Raw genomic sequence first — 15,770 nt, 5'->3', positions numbered from 1 at the left:
GTAAGCTATGAGTTTAGGAGTTAAAAGGAAAAATTAACATGACGGGACATCTCTGACCACAGAATGTTTCTTAGGTCTTACGGCTTGTTGACGGCCTGCTTTGGCCTGTTGCACGGGTCCCACGCTAGCTGCCCGATCCTGGCTTTTGCTAGGGATTCTCCGGGTTCTCCGTGTCTGAAGAAAACGCCTCCTCCATCTGGCAATTCGGCTGTTTTCAGGTTTCCTTCGTTGCTGGCGAGACCACGTGGCTTGGTCTGACCTCAGTGAAGTTGGCTTGACGAAAAAGCTTAAAAATGGAACTTGGTCCTTCCTGAATTAGTCCAGTGTAACTTAACAGACTGATAATGTTAACAAAACAAAAGAAAGAAAGAAAGAAAATAAAACAAACTGAGAGGCAGATCGATGTCGCGGCACTTCGCATGTGTAGCTTCAAGCGAACAAAGGCCTGTTGCGCTGGCCGAACTCTTAGGCGTTGCCCGGAGAGGCACGCCGGATGCGTGCCAAAGCGTCCAGAGAGCAGAGCGGAAGCCTAGGGCACGAGGGGAAGAGCAGAGCAGAGAGCAAGAGCGACCTCACGTGTCGCTATTTTGTTGCCTGGGGCGTGGTTCCCCAGAGGGCGTTTCAGGTTTCCCGAGGGACTGCCTTTCTAAACTTAATGTCTAAAAGAAAAGAAATCTATTGGATCTATGACATTTATACATTAACGGCATTTCCGACGATGGTATGTAATACTTGGGATGGCTGTTCAGGGAAATGCTAATTACTGGTTAGTGTCCCTTTTGTCAGTTTAACAGGCACCGCGTTATCAGCTTCGGAATCAAAAAGGCGCCAGTTTTACGATCAACTGCCCAGGCACAGCACTTAAAGAAAGCAACTTTCCACCCCCCCTTCCGTTGGGGTCTCTTCAGCAGTCTGTTGAAGTTGATCTTTAACCCCCCTGCTCCTCTGGGAGAGGAAAAGAGGAATTTGGAGTAGCTCCAAATTTAATCAATATAAAATGTACAAATCCACACCGTTGTCCCACTACACATGCGTAGTAGACCTGTGCTGTCTTTAAAGTTAAGTTAATAGTTGAATACTGAGCTTAATGGTTAAATTACAGGGGTTCATGCTGGGTGCTGCCCTCTACTGGTCAGAGTTAATAATTCAGTGAAGCACACTCTTCAGTCGAAGACAGACCGGCAAGAAAGACAGTGCTGGATTCATGTTGCTGAAAGTATTTCTGATCTGCTTCTGCCTTGGAGACTGTGTGCCTGTAAGTAATGTGTAAATCACTTGCATTTGTAAGGTATGTTATGTTAGAAACGTTTTTATGCTTTGGTAAAAACATGTGCTCTGTTAGCTAGCAGCACAGCAGTAGCTAGCCTGTTCTTTAATTGTTTTGTGACTTGTAGATGTTGTGGTAGGTGAACTATGCTACATCGCTTGTTGTATACAGTAGGCTACAGTGCGGGTTTTACACTTTGATAGGGATTGTGTAGTAACATAGTTATGTGTATCAGATGTAATCTCTGTATGCATATGTTCATGTTTTGGATACTGATATATATTCTTATTCTGTCAAGCAAGCCTTGTGTGTTTATTCGAGGACTTTTGAATGTTAACTGGCTGTCTAGCTTTGCTCAAGAGACCGTATTGCAAGGGCAGCACAAGACCCTTACAAAAGTCAAACCACACGATTGGCTGAAATATGTTTCCAACTTTGGCTGGAAACATAGGCTAAAAAGCAGATGACTGGCTTACAAGCGGGGTGGGATAACCGCCATCTTTGGTGTTACAGGCTTTCCCTATAGAGTTGTATTGAGGATTCTGTAAGTGAAGTGTCTCCTCTATAAAATGTCTCTGTGCCCACGTGCCCCCAGACACACCTGGCAGAGATTTGCACCCTACTCAGTGCTCTTATTGAATCACAAATACCTTGTTTTATCTCCTGACCTGTGGTCTTTGTTAATCTAGATTGTATTAGTTTAGTAAGTGGTAGATGACAAAATACATATTTTTAATCACACAGAAGAGAAAGGCAGGAAACGTGGGGATGAAAGAGGGGGAATAGCATCTAAAAATCAAACCACGTGTCGTGCTGTTACACGATACTCCTCATAAAATGGTCAGGTGGTGACAGCACATCTGTGATCTGGTTGATTGCTATCTGTAGATAATAAGTACTCGCATCACTTGTGATGACCTGATTTTGGTGTCTCTCTTGTCTACAGACAGCCAAGGCAGGACTGCTAGCAGTGAAAAGCAGACTACTGACCAGGACCCCAAGATCCTATGGGTCCTCTCATAGTGTCGAGTGCTTTCTGGTAATTTAATTATTTGCACACTTTTTTAATGAATTTTGAACCATAATATCAACTAAACCAGGCCCTGCAGTTTTGACTTAATATTTTTGACCATATTTATAACAGGTTAATCTGACCATGAAGTTAGAAAACCTCAGTGTGTATATATATATATATATATATATATATATATATTATATATATATATATATATATTTATACTTACATTGTATATATTCAATTATAAATTTGAATGTAAACAAGTGTCACAAGTGCCAACACATGTTCTATCAGAACACCCAGAGTTCTGTGACCTCACGCTGTGTCAGTGTTCCCTCCTGCAGACTGATCCAGAAGTTCAGTTTAGACCTGCTTCTCCACAGTGAACACTACAGAGACATTACCAGCACTAAACTACAAACGTTTAACCACAAGAGGAAAACACACTACTCCAACTGAGAAAACCTGAAGACAAAAGGTTCAGAACAGAAAAGAAAGAAAAACAAAGCCAGAATAAGTAAAACCAGGTCACCTTAAAATGTCTGAACAGAGACTGGTAAGTAAATGCACTTTACAGAAGCTTAAGCGCTAAGTTGGTTTAGAGTTTAGAGATTAATTTGCACAATTTAAAACATATAAAAAGGTGATGAAGACGTTTATAGTGAAGGAAATTCTGTGAAACAGCAGCAGTGAGTGAGTTTCAGTGTGAGCTCGGGGACAGGCAGCATCAGTTCATCTGTCACAGACTAGATTTTTACAGGCATGACATCTGAACAATCACCAGACAACTTGTGTTGATGTATGCTTATTTAACCACATATGCTTATAAGTAAACTGATCACATGTAGAAATTCTGTATACTGTGACATATGATAGGGTGCTGTGCAATATGTATAAGATTTTATGTGTTCTTTTTTAAGGGATAACTCCCATACAAGAAAAAAAGAAATACAAGGAGGAAAATCACAAGAATTGATTTTGATAAAAATAAATCTATAAGCACAATTTAGAGTCATGATATATATAAAGTCACTATGAGTAATCATATGCACTGTTTGCAGTATGAACACATCAAATAGATAGATAGATAGATAGATCTAGCTCATCTCACAGTTTTCCAATGTTTGTGTTTCTCCTCTAGATATCTGATTCAAGAAACATGGATAAAGAAGCAGAGGACATGGACAAAATCTCCAGCTCTCCTGCGTTCTCCAGAAACTCAGAGACCGCTGAGAATACCAACATCCCTGTATCAGGAACCAGTGATCAGACCGCTGAGGATCTTGATGATCTGATGCACTGTGATGAAATTCTAGATGACAAAGAGATCACTTGCCCAAGCATCGATCCCATCATGAGCCAGGAGAGCATATTAACGTGTTCCTCTTCTTGGTCTTCCATGAGCATTGACAACATCTCAACAGGTTCTGCCTCCTGTGTCTCTTCTTCCTCCACCATCACCATCAGTGCCATCACAGAGGCAGGCAAAATGCTCGTCTCCTACGTGATTGACGAGGCTGTCAAGGCACTGCAGTCCACCGATGCTGCAAAGACACTGCAGTCCACTGAGGCTGTCAAAACACCGCAGTCCACTGAGGCTGTCAAAACACCGCAGTCCACTGAGGCTGTGAAGACACCACAGTCCACTGAGGCTGTGAAGACACCCCAGTCCACTGAGGCTGTGAAGACACCCCAGTCCACTGAGGCTTTAATGATGTCGCAGTCCACTGAAGCTCTCTTGACACAGCAATCCACTGAGGTAGTGAATACGCTGCAGTCCACTGAGGCTGTTAAGACACCACAGTGCAGTGAGGCTTTAAAGACACTGCAGTCCAGTGAGGCTGTAAAGACATTGCAGTCCACTGAGAAGAAGAAGTGGAAGAGGTGTTTCAGTGGATGGCAGAGAAAAAGTAATAAGGTAGCTCCACATGAAGATTTGGATCAGGAAGATGTAAGCGATTCTTTAACTCTTCGGGCCATCAACTCTGGTGACCAGGACGACGAAACCTTCAGCCAGACGTCTGTGGACTCCTCTCGGCCTGTTGCAGAGACCAAGGCAAAAAAGAGCAACTGCTTCTTACGCTTCTTCCACAATATCTTCTCAAAGGTAAGGATGTACTTACATGAAAAGTGCGACAACTTTAAAAGTACACAGAAATAGATATAACCAGATATAACAGGTGGAACAGACCAGCAGAGACACTGTGAAGGAACTGTCTCAGGCAGCTCAACATCTCTGCTGCGTTCTTTCCTTCCCTTCATTCCATAATTAACCTGAATGCCAATCTTGAATCATACCCTGATTAGCTTTTTTTTGGACTGTAGATGTTTATTTGTGTTTCTGTACTGATGGTTTTTTATGACTTTCCCCAAAAGAATGAGAAGAAGATGAAGAAGGAGGAGGAGAAAAAGACGAAGCAACCTCCTTTTTGGAAATGGCAGTTGTGCAGAAGTTGTCTTGACATGTAAAGATAATAACGTCACACCATTTGTCTTTCTCTTAAACCCCCACTCCATCCCTGCCCCCTATTCCCTACTCCCCCCCCAAAACCTTCTTGCCCCCTCAATGCCCCTCATTTTCTTATCCCCCAACCCTGCCTCCTCCATGCTTCTCCACAACCCCCCCCCCTTCTCTAAATGCTTTCTGTAAAACTACTAATTGACAAACATTTAAAAATAAAGGCAGAGGATTTTAGACATGTCTGGACCACCGACACAGGATCCATCAGGTCAGAGGAGAGCATGACATTTGCTCCTGTGTCTCTTCTTCCTCCACCAACAGTGCCGTCACTGAGCAGGCCAACTGCTCGTCTCCCATGTGATTGATGAAGCTCAAAAGACGCTGCAGTCCACTGAGGCTGCAATCAAGACACCAACCCCCCACCTCTACTCCCACATTTTTACCCCTATATCCCCCCCATTTTCTCAACCTCCTCCTCATTTTCTCAACCCTCCACCCTCACTCCCACCTTCTTTCCCCTATATCCCCCCATTTTCTCAACCTCCTCCTCATTTTCTCAACCCTCCACCCTCACTCCCACCTTCTTTTCCCTATATCCGCCCCATTTTCTCAACCTCCTCCTCATTTTCTCAACCTCCTCCTCATTTTCTCAACCCTCCACCCTCACTCCCACCTTCTTTCCCCTATATCCCCCCCATTTTCTCAACCTCCTCCTCATTTTCTCAACCTCCTCCTCATTTTCTCAACCCTCCACCCTCACTCCCACCTTCTTTCCCCTATATCCCCCCATTTTCTCAACCTCCTCCTCATTTTCTCAACCCTCCACCCTCACTCCCACCTTCTTCTCCCTATATCCCGCACATTTTCTCAACCTCCTCCTCATTTTCTCAACCCTCCACCCTCACTCCCACCTTCTTCTCCCTATATCCCCCACATTTTCTCAACCTCCTCCTCATTTTCTCAACCCTCCACCCTCACTCCCACCTTCTTCTCCCTATATCCCCCACATTTTCTCAACCTCCTCCTCATTTTTTCAACCCTCCACCCCCATGTCTCTCTACCTCCCCTTCTTTCTGTCCACCTCTTCACCTGAACCTCTTTAGAATAAATATTTATAAATTTGTCCTGTGTTTTTACATTGTTTATCTGTCTGCTTTTCTAAATGAATACTGCATGTATCAATGGTCCTAGTACTTTACTGGACTAAGGGATAAAAGGAACATGACTTCTGTTGACATTTGAACCTTCCGTAACTGATAAAAAGGTGCTCACCCTGAATTTAAGCCACCTAACAATAAAACTTCTGACATGAAGAAAAAGTCACAAAGGGAAAGTGAAAAAAAATCATAAAATCCTTCTTTCACAGTTGGCTGTCCAAAGATGGCGGACAATGCAACGGAGACCACGCTGAAGACCACACTACTGATGTAAGGAGTGGAGCTATAGACATCCAATGAAGTGGTGCCGGTTCAGATGAAGGCTGAGATTTGGACATAATTTAAGGAAATTAAGACATATCCTTGCTAAGTGGGGATATGAATGAACCAAAAGTTAGACATACTGCTATACATGACAAGCTAGCTGGTGGGCTAGCATGGCTTTGCTTGGCGCAGGCAAAAGCAGCCAGCAACTACAAAATAATGGGTAACAGTGCTGGAGCAGGCAGAACAAGCAATGACTAAGGAATGTAAGACTAACATATACCCCATATTACAGTAACTGTACTTCCAGAAATCGAACAGTGAGTATCAAAAATTGCCAAAAAATTTATCTATGCAATTTGGCTTTTGAAAATATCATTCCACTGAAACAGCTGTTTTCTTTAGGAAAATATATTGGCTAAACTGGACCAAGGAGGTGTAGTTGGGGCGGTCTTCCTTGATTTGAAGAAAGCCTTTGATACAGTTTAATTTTTCATCCAGTATCATCAAATGGCTACAGTCGCAACTTTTAGATACAATGTGTTCGCATAGACCATAAAATTTCCTAAATGACTGATAATGACTTAGGTCTACCACAAGGTTCAACCTTGGGTCCTCTGTTGTTCTGTCTGTATATTAATGACCTACCTGAAGTTTGCCCTTCTGCAGTAACTTGTCAGATGCACACTGATGATATGGTCATATATGTACATGCAAAAAACAAGAACCAAGTAGCTAAGAACCTATCAGCTTCTACGGTCAATATCTCTAATTGGCTAACAAACTCTTTTTTACATCTTAATGCCAGCAAAACTGTATGCATGTTCTTTTCAAAATCTGCAAATAAAGATCCAGTCCCAGAGGTTACTGTAGCAGGAAGAACACTGACATGTAAATCTCAAGTTAAAAAAGTTGTAAACAGGATTAAATTCAATTTGGTAAATTTTTGACACATTAGGAGTAATTTAACTACAGAGGCCTCAAAGTTCTACATCAATGCTGTGATATTGTCACATATGAACTACTGTATGACCAGCTGGACACAGAAAGGAAGGACTGCATTATAGTCAGTAGAAACAGTTTAGTGGGCTTTGAAAAAAATGGATAAGTCAAATTCATATTATCACTGTAACATTTTAAAGAAGCATGTTTTTTTAAACTGGGAAAATATGGTGAAATTTGCTGATATCTTGCTTGTATAAAAAAAGTTCCATGGTTTAGCCCCCCTCCACTCAATGAATTTGTTACACAACACCTTAACTCATCCACCAGAGCTACTTCCAGAGGTGACTGTAAAATACCATAGAGGAAAAGGTCCTTCGGACAGTCAGCCTTTTCCTACCGAGCAGCGCATACCTGGAATACGATATCTACAGAATTAAGAAACATTTCTTCTCTTACTACCTTTTCAAAAGCTATAAAATAGTGGTTACTGGACAATCAAACATGTAGTCATAATGTGCAGTAATGCTTTTGTAATTGTTTTTATATTCCTGTACTCACGAGGTCGAGGTATTCTACGTGTCATATTATTTGTGCTTGTATGATTTTGTCTGTGCTTATGTAATTTGTGTTTTAATGTTTTGTCCATGCTTCTGTGATTTTAAGTGCATATTGTTTTTTTAATGTTGTCTGTATGCCATGTTTAATGTTCTTATAACATCAATCTGCCAGGGACTCCAGATGAAAATTAATCTGTATGGCTAAATCTGGCTCATTTACATTTGGGCATGTTCATTAATGTGAACTGTCCCTTTTAAATAAAAAAATAAATAAATCAATAAATAAATGGTTTTAAATTGACCAATACGCAACTGCTGTAATCAGATGCTCTAATAATTCCCAAACCTTTGACTTTTGACATTTACTGCTACTGACATTTCTGCAAAAACCTGATATGGGCCAATATAACGGCCTGTCCAATTTTTCTAAGACTTAAGACATAGGCACAGGAAATTGGATGAAAACGAGTGCTGAACAATTTTTCGTTCTTGATACTTATATGGTCCCAATGCCTTTTAACACCAACCAGTCATAGATCCAGGGCTTCCTTGTATTTTCCAGGCCAGTCATGATCACTATCAACAGATTATCAAGAATAAGGTAAGCCTGTTAGTGTTTACAGCACTGCCCTGTGAGTGTAAGCATTTGTATGGGAACACAAACCGGTCCCTGTTCACTCAATTTGTTGACAGGCTAGAATGAGGGTGCATTTGATAAAGGGGAGTAAAGCGTCTCCAGTGACCTGTCAGGAATAGGGTCCAGTCCAACTTGACAGACACGAGATCCTCTTTGACGTGTCCATTGTAGGGGCTTGACGCCTGAAGAAAACTCTTGTTGTTGGTGTTGGTCCGTTTTTGATAAAAGCAATTCATTTTGAAATCATGAATGAGTATTTGTTGTAGTTTGCTGCCCCTGTCCCTGTAGCTAAGAAACTCACCAGAAACTGCAGACCATCCTTTTTTCTCTCGCCTCTGTGCTATTGTCAATGTCCACCACTGATTCTGCGTGTCTATGATACACTGCAGTTTGCTATTGGGTTGCAACACAAAGGAGGCTAACCCTTTGCAATTGCCTGGTGCAAATTAAGAGTCCATTCACGTCCACTCACATTCACGTCCACTCACTCGCAGTTGTTTCACCTCTAAAATTCATTTTGACTTCTTAAGATATTTGCCTGCTTGCTGTTGTCTTTGTAAGTCCATTAAAAAAAGGATTTGTTAAGTGTATACGTGTGTTTTAGAAGAAATACTAACTTTACACTTTAGAGAAAGAAAAGGATGTGGTGGCTTTGTCCAGGGTATGGCTCATTTACAAACAGGGGAAAACACAGGTGTGTGACGCTGCAAATCTTTACAGGCGGCGCACACACACACATCCACACACACAAATACCCACACAGACAAAAAAAGAAGCCCACATATTGGAAACCCGTGACATCACTAGCACTTTACCTACCATTGACATGCTCCTATTTATGCACAGACGGCTGCTGCATGCCACCAGGACATAAACACACACTTTTACGCACCACACCCTTACACACGCCCCTTATACACACACACCCCACACACACACAGGCACTCACTCCACCCGATACACACCCTTGCCACCACCTATTTACCCACCCAGCGCCACAAACAGTCACCATGTCTTTCACACAACACACACCTCTCAACCTGCCCAACAAACACATAGCAACCCAAACACAAGTGTGTGTATTGGTATGTGTGTCTGTGTAGTGGAAACTTTCATTGGTCTAGAGGTGTCACCTTCCAGACTGACGCATGTTCTGGAGGTTTCCTACTTGTTGCCGGTCTTTCCTCTCCTCTCTCTTTTTAACACTTTCACTCTGTCTTTCTTTGGGTTATTCTCTCTGCTCACACCTCTTTCTCGCAGTACACTTTTAATTTTGTTTCTTAACTGTCAAAAGGATGTACCAGATGTCATCAACATGCCGAGTTCTCGATTCATTGAAATAAGTGAGAATAAAAGCGTCGGTTTTTGCTCTGGTGCTCCATGTTGACACTTGAGCATGTAACGCTGAGTGACAAGAGTTGAGTCACATGTTCTCAGAAGTCAAATCAAAAATATTAAACTTTATAATTAATATATGTGGCCTGTCTGACAGCTTTGAACATTGGTAAATTCACATGCAATATATAAAAAAACATTTCCCTATTTTCTCCGTTTGCAACCAAAACTGGTGTGGTTAAAAATCATCCTGACTCACAAAAATACATGATGGTTCATTGAAAATTGTTCTAGAAATATACCTGAAAGGATCAGCCACATTAGATAAGTATCCCAAAACATTTTATTGATTATATATGGAAATGTCTTTTATACTGTTCTTTATATTAGGGCTGCAACAAACGACTGTTTTGCTAGTCGATTAAGCTGTGGATTATTGAATCGCAAAATGACAATGCCTCTCATTTAGCTATTAGCCTTTAAATTAAACCTGAGGTTGTTTTAGGCATGTGCTAATTTACAGTCAAGACAATAAAATAAATACTGCTTTCAAAAATGCATCTTTTAATGAACGTTTCTGCTGCAGCAACAGAAAGTTCCAGGAGAACTGTTTTCACTTCTTTAGAAAGAATGAAATTGTCCGGTGTTGTGTAATCTTGCGCACTCGGCAGCAACACGTTCTCCAGCTGGGAATGTTGCCATGAGCGATGCATCGTTTATGATTGTAAAGTCAGGGCTAATCTGGAATGTGAACGCGGCCATTGTGTATCATAATTATGTGCTACTCACAGCATCATTACTGTAACAATCAATCAAACTGACCAACTGTATAGAAAACGATTCAGATCATAACGTGAAGTAACACACCTTAAACGTGAAGCTAGCTCGCTAACTAGATTACCGAGACGAGTCTTCATCATCCACAAACAAGACAAAATGTTTCGCGCCTCCTCTTCAGATGCTCCGGTGTTTCCAGCAGAGCTCAGCTTTGCTGCAGTTCACGACCTTTCTGGCTGAGTAAAGAGTGAAATGCTGCCACACTCTGGAGGATTTAGTTTGTGAAGGTGCTACTGCAGCGCTGATGTTGATTTAGTAACATTACTGTTCACATCACTTTACTCTGTTAAGCTGACGGTGTCGCAAAGGGCGATGACGCCATGAACGAATCAATTATTAAATTCGTCGGCAACAAATTTAATAATCGATTTTTGACAACTACGTCGATTAGTTGTTGCACCCCTTTATGTAATTAAATATTTTTAAAAAGACATAGTTTGGCTTAGTCTGAGATAAGAAGAATAACATCAGTCCCACATCAGTGCGTTAAAAAAAGATGTCAGGAAACAGCTACCCTGGATATGTCCAATTTTGAGGGTGAAAAAAAAAGTTTCTATTTGTGTACTGATTTAACAAACCAGCTACAACGTGCTAATTAGTGAGCTTTAGGCAGGCTTCTAAGAATATTTTTTGAAACTTTGGACAGCGCTAGCTGTTTCCCCTGCTTTAAGTCATTATGCTAAGCTAGGCTAACTACATTCTGACTCCAGCTCCATACTGAACACACACATGAGAGGGGTATCAATCTTTTCATCTCACCCCCAGAAAAAAAGTGAATAAGCATATTTCACCAAAATTTTGAAACAAGAAGAACTTTTGTAGTCAGTGCATTATAGATCTGTTCCTCTGACATAAAGGAAGGAATTCAAGTGTCCACACATGATGATCAGCAGAAAACGTCATCAACAGAATACTGAAAAGTTCCCCGGATGATAGACTCAAATTGGGTTTTGGAGGAATTATACTTGTGACCTTAAACAGTATATATGAACAGCTAATCCACATAAACCCTGCTGTCTGTCTGTCTGACTGTCTCTACTTCTGTTAATGCCTCTCTCTCTCTCCCTCGCCTTCTACCTGGACCAGTTTTATTGGCGTCCTGGTTTTGGCCCAACCGCTGCGCGTTTTTTTCAAACTGCGGTCAGCAGAGTTCACAATAAAGTAGGAACATGTGTACAGACAAACACTCCCCACGCTCGCTGCTACTGTTGCCACAAACTCACACCGTCTAATTAAATTCAAAATGTCAAGTTCGATTAACGTCCCAAAAAGTTTACAGCGCAGTAAATGTTTTCAACGCTTTTGAAATATCACAGAGAAATGTGCTTTGGCTTAACTGGATTTCACTGACAACAACATGACACATTGAAGGAAATCCCTATGAGTGCCTTTATTACTTTTCTGTCTTTCCTGTATCTCTTCTTGTCATTCATTTTTTGATCTCTGCCTGATTGTTGTCTCTCCTCTGTCCTCTCATCCACCTCTAATTCTTCACTCCTCCCCACCCTTGTTTTTTTTTTTTTTTTCTGTAAATGTTGCCACTTTGTTCCTTCCACCTCCCACATTCATGTTCCCCTTCTCTCTTCCCCTCGCTCCCCCTCTTTGACTCATTTTCTTCATGCCTCCCCAATCAGCCTCAGGTCTGGTTTAGCGCTGAATCAACCCAGTGATTTATAGTGACACTGTTAATCAGGGTTCAGCTAAACTTGGACATGACCGGATTTATAGTGTGTATTTTTACTGTTTCTGTGTGTTTTCAACAAGGAAAATAACTAATTTGTCTACAGGCCAACATGGCTGGTGCCACTGTCACTCTTTTACCAGCCAACTAGATATTATGTTTAAAATAAGATGGTTGGTTTCCTACCCAAGTGACTGATGTTGTGTAACATACCGATCACAAACAAAATGTTTGTGCATCTGGTAGTAATTTCCCACTGTGGTGTGATGCACGAGTGTGTATGGCTATTAGTAGCCTGTGCACATTCCACACGTGTTTTTTATACATTTGAAGCTGCAGATATTTGCCACTGTTTTGAGTGGACATTCAATATATTTGAACATGTTTATTATGAAATATGTAACGGATATTTGGGTCACCATATGACACTAAAATAGCATGGCAGCTCTCATGAAACGGAACTGAAACTAATGACAAACAGTAGATAGTAGATTAGTTTGACTGCATAAAAAAAAAACAGACTGTGTAATGCTGTACAATAATTGACGGAAACGTAGAAAGAATAAACTTAGTACATCTAAATGTCTTTGCCTAGAAACCTATCTTGACTTTTTATAAATTAATTTCCTGATGAAGTGTGGAAAATTGTCCTTAGGTGTGAATGTGAGTGTGAGTGGTTGTGTGTCTGTGTAGCCCTGCGATGGACTGGCAACCTGTCTAGGGTGTACCCCGCCTTTTGCCCGATGTTTGAGGTTGGCTCCAGCCCCTGCGACCCTGTACGCAGGATAAGTGGTTGATGATGGATGGATGAAGTGTGGAAGTGGGAAACTTCACTTGTATTCAGAACACAAGATAAAACATACAAGGATCAGATAAACAGCACAAGTAAAAAGACCAAACAAAAACTGTGACCACTTTAAAAACATAAAGATGCGGTTATGAGGTTACCTGAGAGAATTTAGCAGGGAGAACAAAGAACAAAGGAGTTTTTGCTCCTACTGCACTGAATCGTGGTACTCTACATCTATGACCTGAGGGGAGAAACTCAGAATGAAGGGTGGTTTGTGCAGTCAAATATAGACCATTGCTTTTATCATAGCATCTGTATTTAACAGGTGAATATGGACCATGTAAAGTATTGATAATAAATGTTGCCATTTGAAGTTATTTCATTAGTTAGCTTAAAGATATGCAGTCGCTTGGCAGGTCACAATTAAAGCAGACACTCCTTTACCAGTTTATTAGGTACATCTAGTCCAGCAGTCCAGCAATAACTCTAAGATGGAAGGTTATAATGTTCAGTTTGTTGAATATTTAGAGAGCTGTTGATTCAACTGGTCTTTTTGGAGGATGCAGTTCGTGGTGCCTTTAAATTGTATACTAACCGGTGTTTCTATTATTTTGGCCACCGCCTTTCTATCAATGGGGATATTGCAAAAATAACAACATAACAATAAAAAGTGAGTTGATTTTAGATTTCTTTAAATGTGCAAAGGTTAATCTCTGTGCATGTTTCACTTTTTCAGCTGGAGTCAATTACATAAAGTCATTAACAGTTTAAAGGTTTAGGGATGGATAAAAATGACACTACCACTATCACATGTTTAGATAAACTCGATAAAAAACAAACAAACAATAATCTTCCACCATCCCTTCTTGCTCTGGGTCAGCAGCGGGGTAAAGGTAAGCTTTATTATAGCTTTCCACCACAAATCAGACAGAAGCCTTAACTTCCCCAGCCGTAAAAATAATCAGCCATGGACTGAGCACTGTCTTACAAAAATAAAAATACAACAAAAAAGGAGCCGTTTGGCTTTTACCCAGCTAGACCCCAGGGCTGAGCCGTAAGACCCAAGCGCTGTAAATGTTCAGCACCTGATCATTTGTGTGTTTTGGACTTCCACATCCCTCCCCATTCTTATGGCAGGAGGACGGAGGGAGGAATGGAGAGACGGGGAGGGGGGGAGCCCACCAGAGTCGCCGCTCGTAACCCTGTGGCGGGCGGGTGCATGACGTGATTGACAAGGCTGATTCTCCCCCAGTATATTGACAAGTTGAAATTTATTTAGACAAGGCTCCTTCTGGGCTGCCGAGAAGCCACAGAAACCAAAAGATGTCTGACAGAGACAAGTATTAAATGTTGTGTGTGTGTGTGTGTGTGTGTGTGTGTGTGTGTGTGTGTGTGTTTGGTCTGACTTGAATATTAAAAGCCACTTGTTCTAAACTAACCTACATACCTGCCTGGCTACATAGCACCTTCTCAAGGTAGTTTATGAGGACAGTATGAAAATGATAGAGGTGGTCTGATAAGGGGGAGAGTTACGGAGTCTTTTCTCTTGGGGAGGGTATCTTGCTATTTAACATTGCACTCCTGTAACACAGACTCATGTTGGACAGTTTTTTTTTTAAAGTAGCAAAACTGGTGCAGCAAAACCATTTTCTATTACATGCATTCTTCTTGCCTACATTGCCCACAATTAAACTAAACCGCACACATTTTGGTTCTGCCATTAAGGTTTGTTATGGTCATAGCAGCTAAGGTAGCTTCTAGATGCTACCCTTGATGTCACTTGCCTTAAGTGATGTCACTTGATGTCAGTTTATCAGCTTTTCCACATACGTTTTATAACCTTTTGTTTTTTTTGTTTTTTTTTACAAATGCAGTAGTACTCAGTAGTACTTAAGACCTGTAAACAGACTCTGATATGTTAAATCCACCTGTGTCGTATACAGTAAAATCACAGTGGAAGCTCTTGATTATAAAATTGCTAAAATATTCAGGTGCATCAAGGTGCGTAACTTTGATGTTAACTTTGATGTTTTTTCTGATCATTTTGGCAAATGCTAATTCCACTTAAATTGTGTGATTTGGTTATATATATATGTGGTGTGTATGTGTGTGCGTGCACGTTGACTCCACCTGTGTCGGTGTGTTTTTTTTTAAAGTCAAGGGGAAGATCCAGAGTAAATATTAATAATGCTGGGGAGGGTCTTAATCTTTAAAAAATTAAGTCTTTAGGTTCAGCCCCCCCCTCCACACCAATCATTTTTGTACAGAAGAACATAAGAAGAACGAAACAGCATCAAGAGATGGCCAGCAGAGATTGGGGAGCAGTGAATTTCAACTTGTGGTCTGGGTGTGATGATGTATGTGTTTGTGTGTGCCTTGGACACGGATGAAAAGTAAACTAAGATGTAATAAGCTAGCTGCGAGAGAGTCTTAAAGTCTTTGGTAGAAAGCCAGGGTCTTGTTTCAAAGTGCAAAATCTGCTGTAAGCCCCGCAGACGCAGACTAAACACAGAATCGGCCCTATTGTTGTTCTGCACTGTTACAGCCCTCCCTGGAGATTTAGCAGGAGCCATAAACCTCCGTTGCTGCGACAGGCAGCCAATAGCTAAACGTCTTACTGATGAACTGGCCACCGAGGTCACACCACAGCCTGATCATGAGCAGTACATTGGAAAATGATGGGATTTGGGGTAGTTTTTTTTTTTTTTTTTTTAAGTTTTCAAGATTGCAGGTGAAACAAATCCTGACTAGTTTCAAGTACTTTCCCAGCATAAATAGAAAGTAGAGGCAGGAATATGGCATAGTTTCTTTTCATGGCAGA

At 41.1% G+C, this 15,770-nt stretch overlaps 1 protein-coding gene across 1 annotated transcript; it reads left to right on the top strand.

The window, feature by feature from the left end:
- The first annotated feature begins 1,810 nt into the window (after positions 1 to 1,810).
- On the top strand, positions 1,811 to 4,908 carry LOC119903310. The gene is made up of 4 exons (XM_038719491.1): positions 1,811 to 2,306; positions 2,630 to 2,841; positions 3,427 to 4,392; positions 4,662 to 4,908. The coding sequence occupies exons 2-4, from the start codon at positions 2,824 to 2,826 to the stop codon at positions 4,752 to 4,754; spliced, it is 1,077 nt and encodes a 358-aa protein (XP_038575419.1). The 5' UTR covers positions 1,811 to 2,306; positions 2,630 to 2,823; the 3' UTR covers positions 4,755 to 4,908.
- The last annotated feature ends 10,862 nt before the right edge of the window (positions 4,909 to 15,770 follow it).

Source organism: Micropterus salmoides, unplaced genomic scaffold (genome assembly GCF_014851395.1).
Source record: "Micropterus salmoides isolate LMB-PRFRI ecotype aquatic unplaced genomic scaffold, ASM1485139v1 Ms_hic_scaffold_1465, whole genome shotgun sequence".
Lineage (NCBI taxonomy): Eukaryota > Metazoa > Chordata > Actinopteri > Centrarchiformes > Centrarchidae > Micropterus > Micropterus salmoides.
Note: the sequence above shows the minus strand (reverse complement) of the source record. Positions and strands in the feature narration are given on the sequence as shown.

Coding starts and splice junctions, on each gene's coding strand:
- LOC119903310 (XM_038719491.1), top strand. Junction 4,393..4,661: donor TCCACAATATCTTCTCAAAG/GTAAGGATGTAC, acceptor TTTCCCCAAAAG/AATGAGAAGAAGATGAAGAA.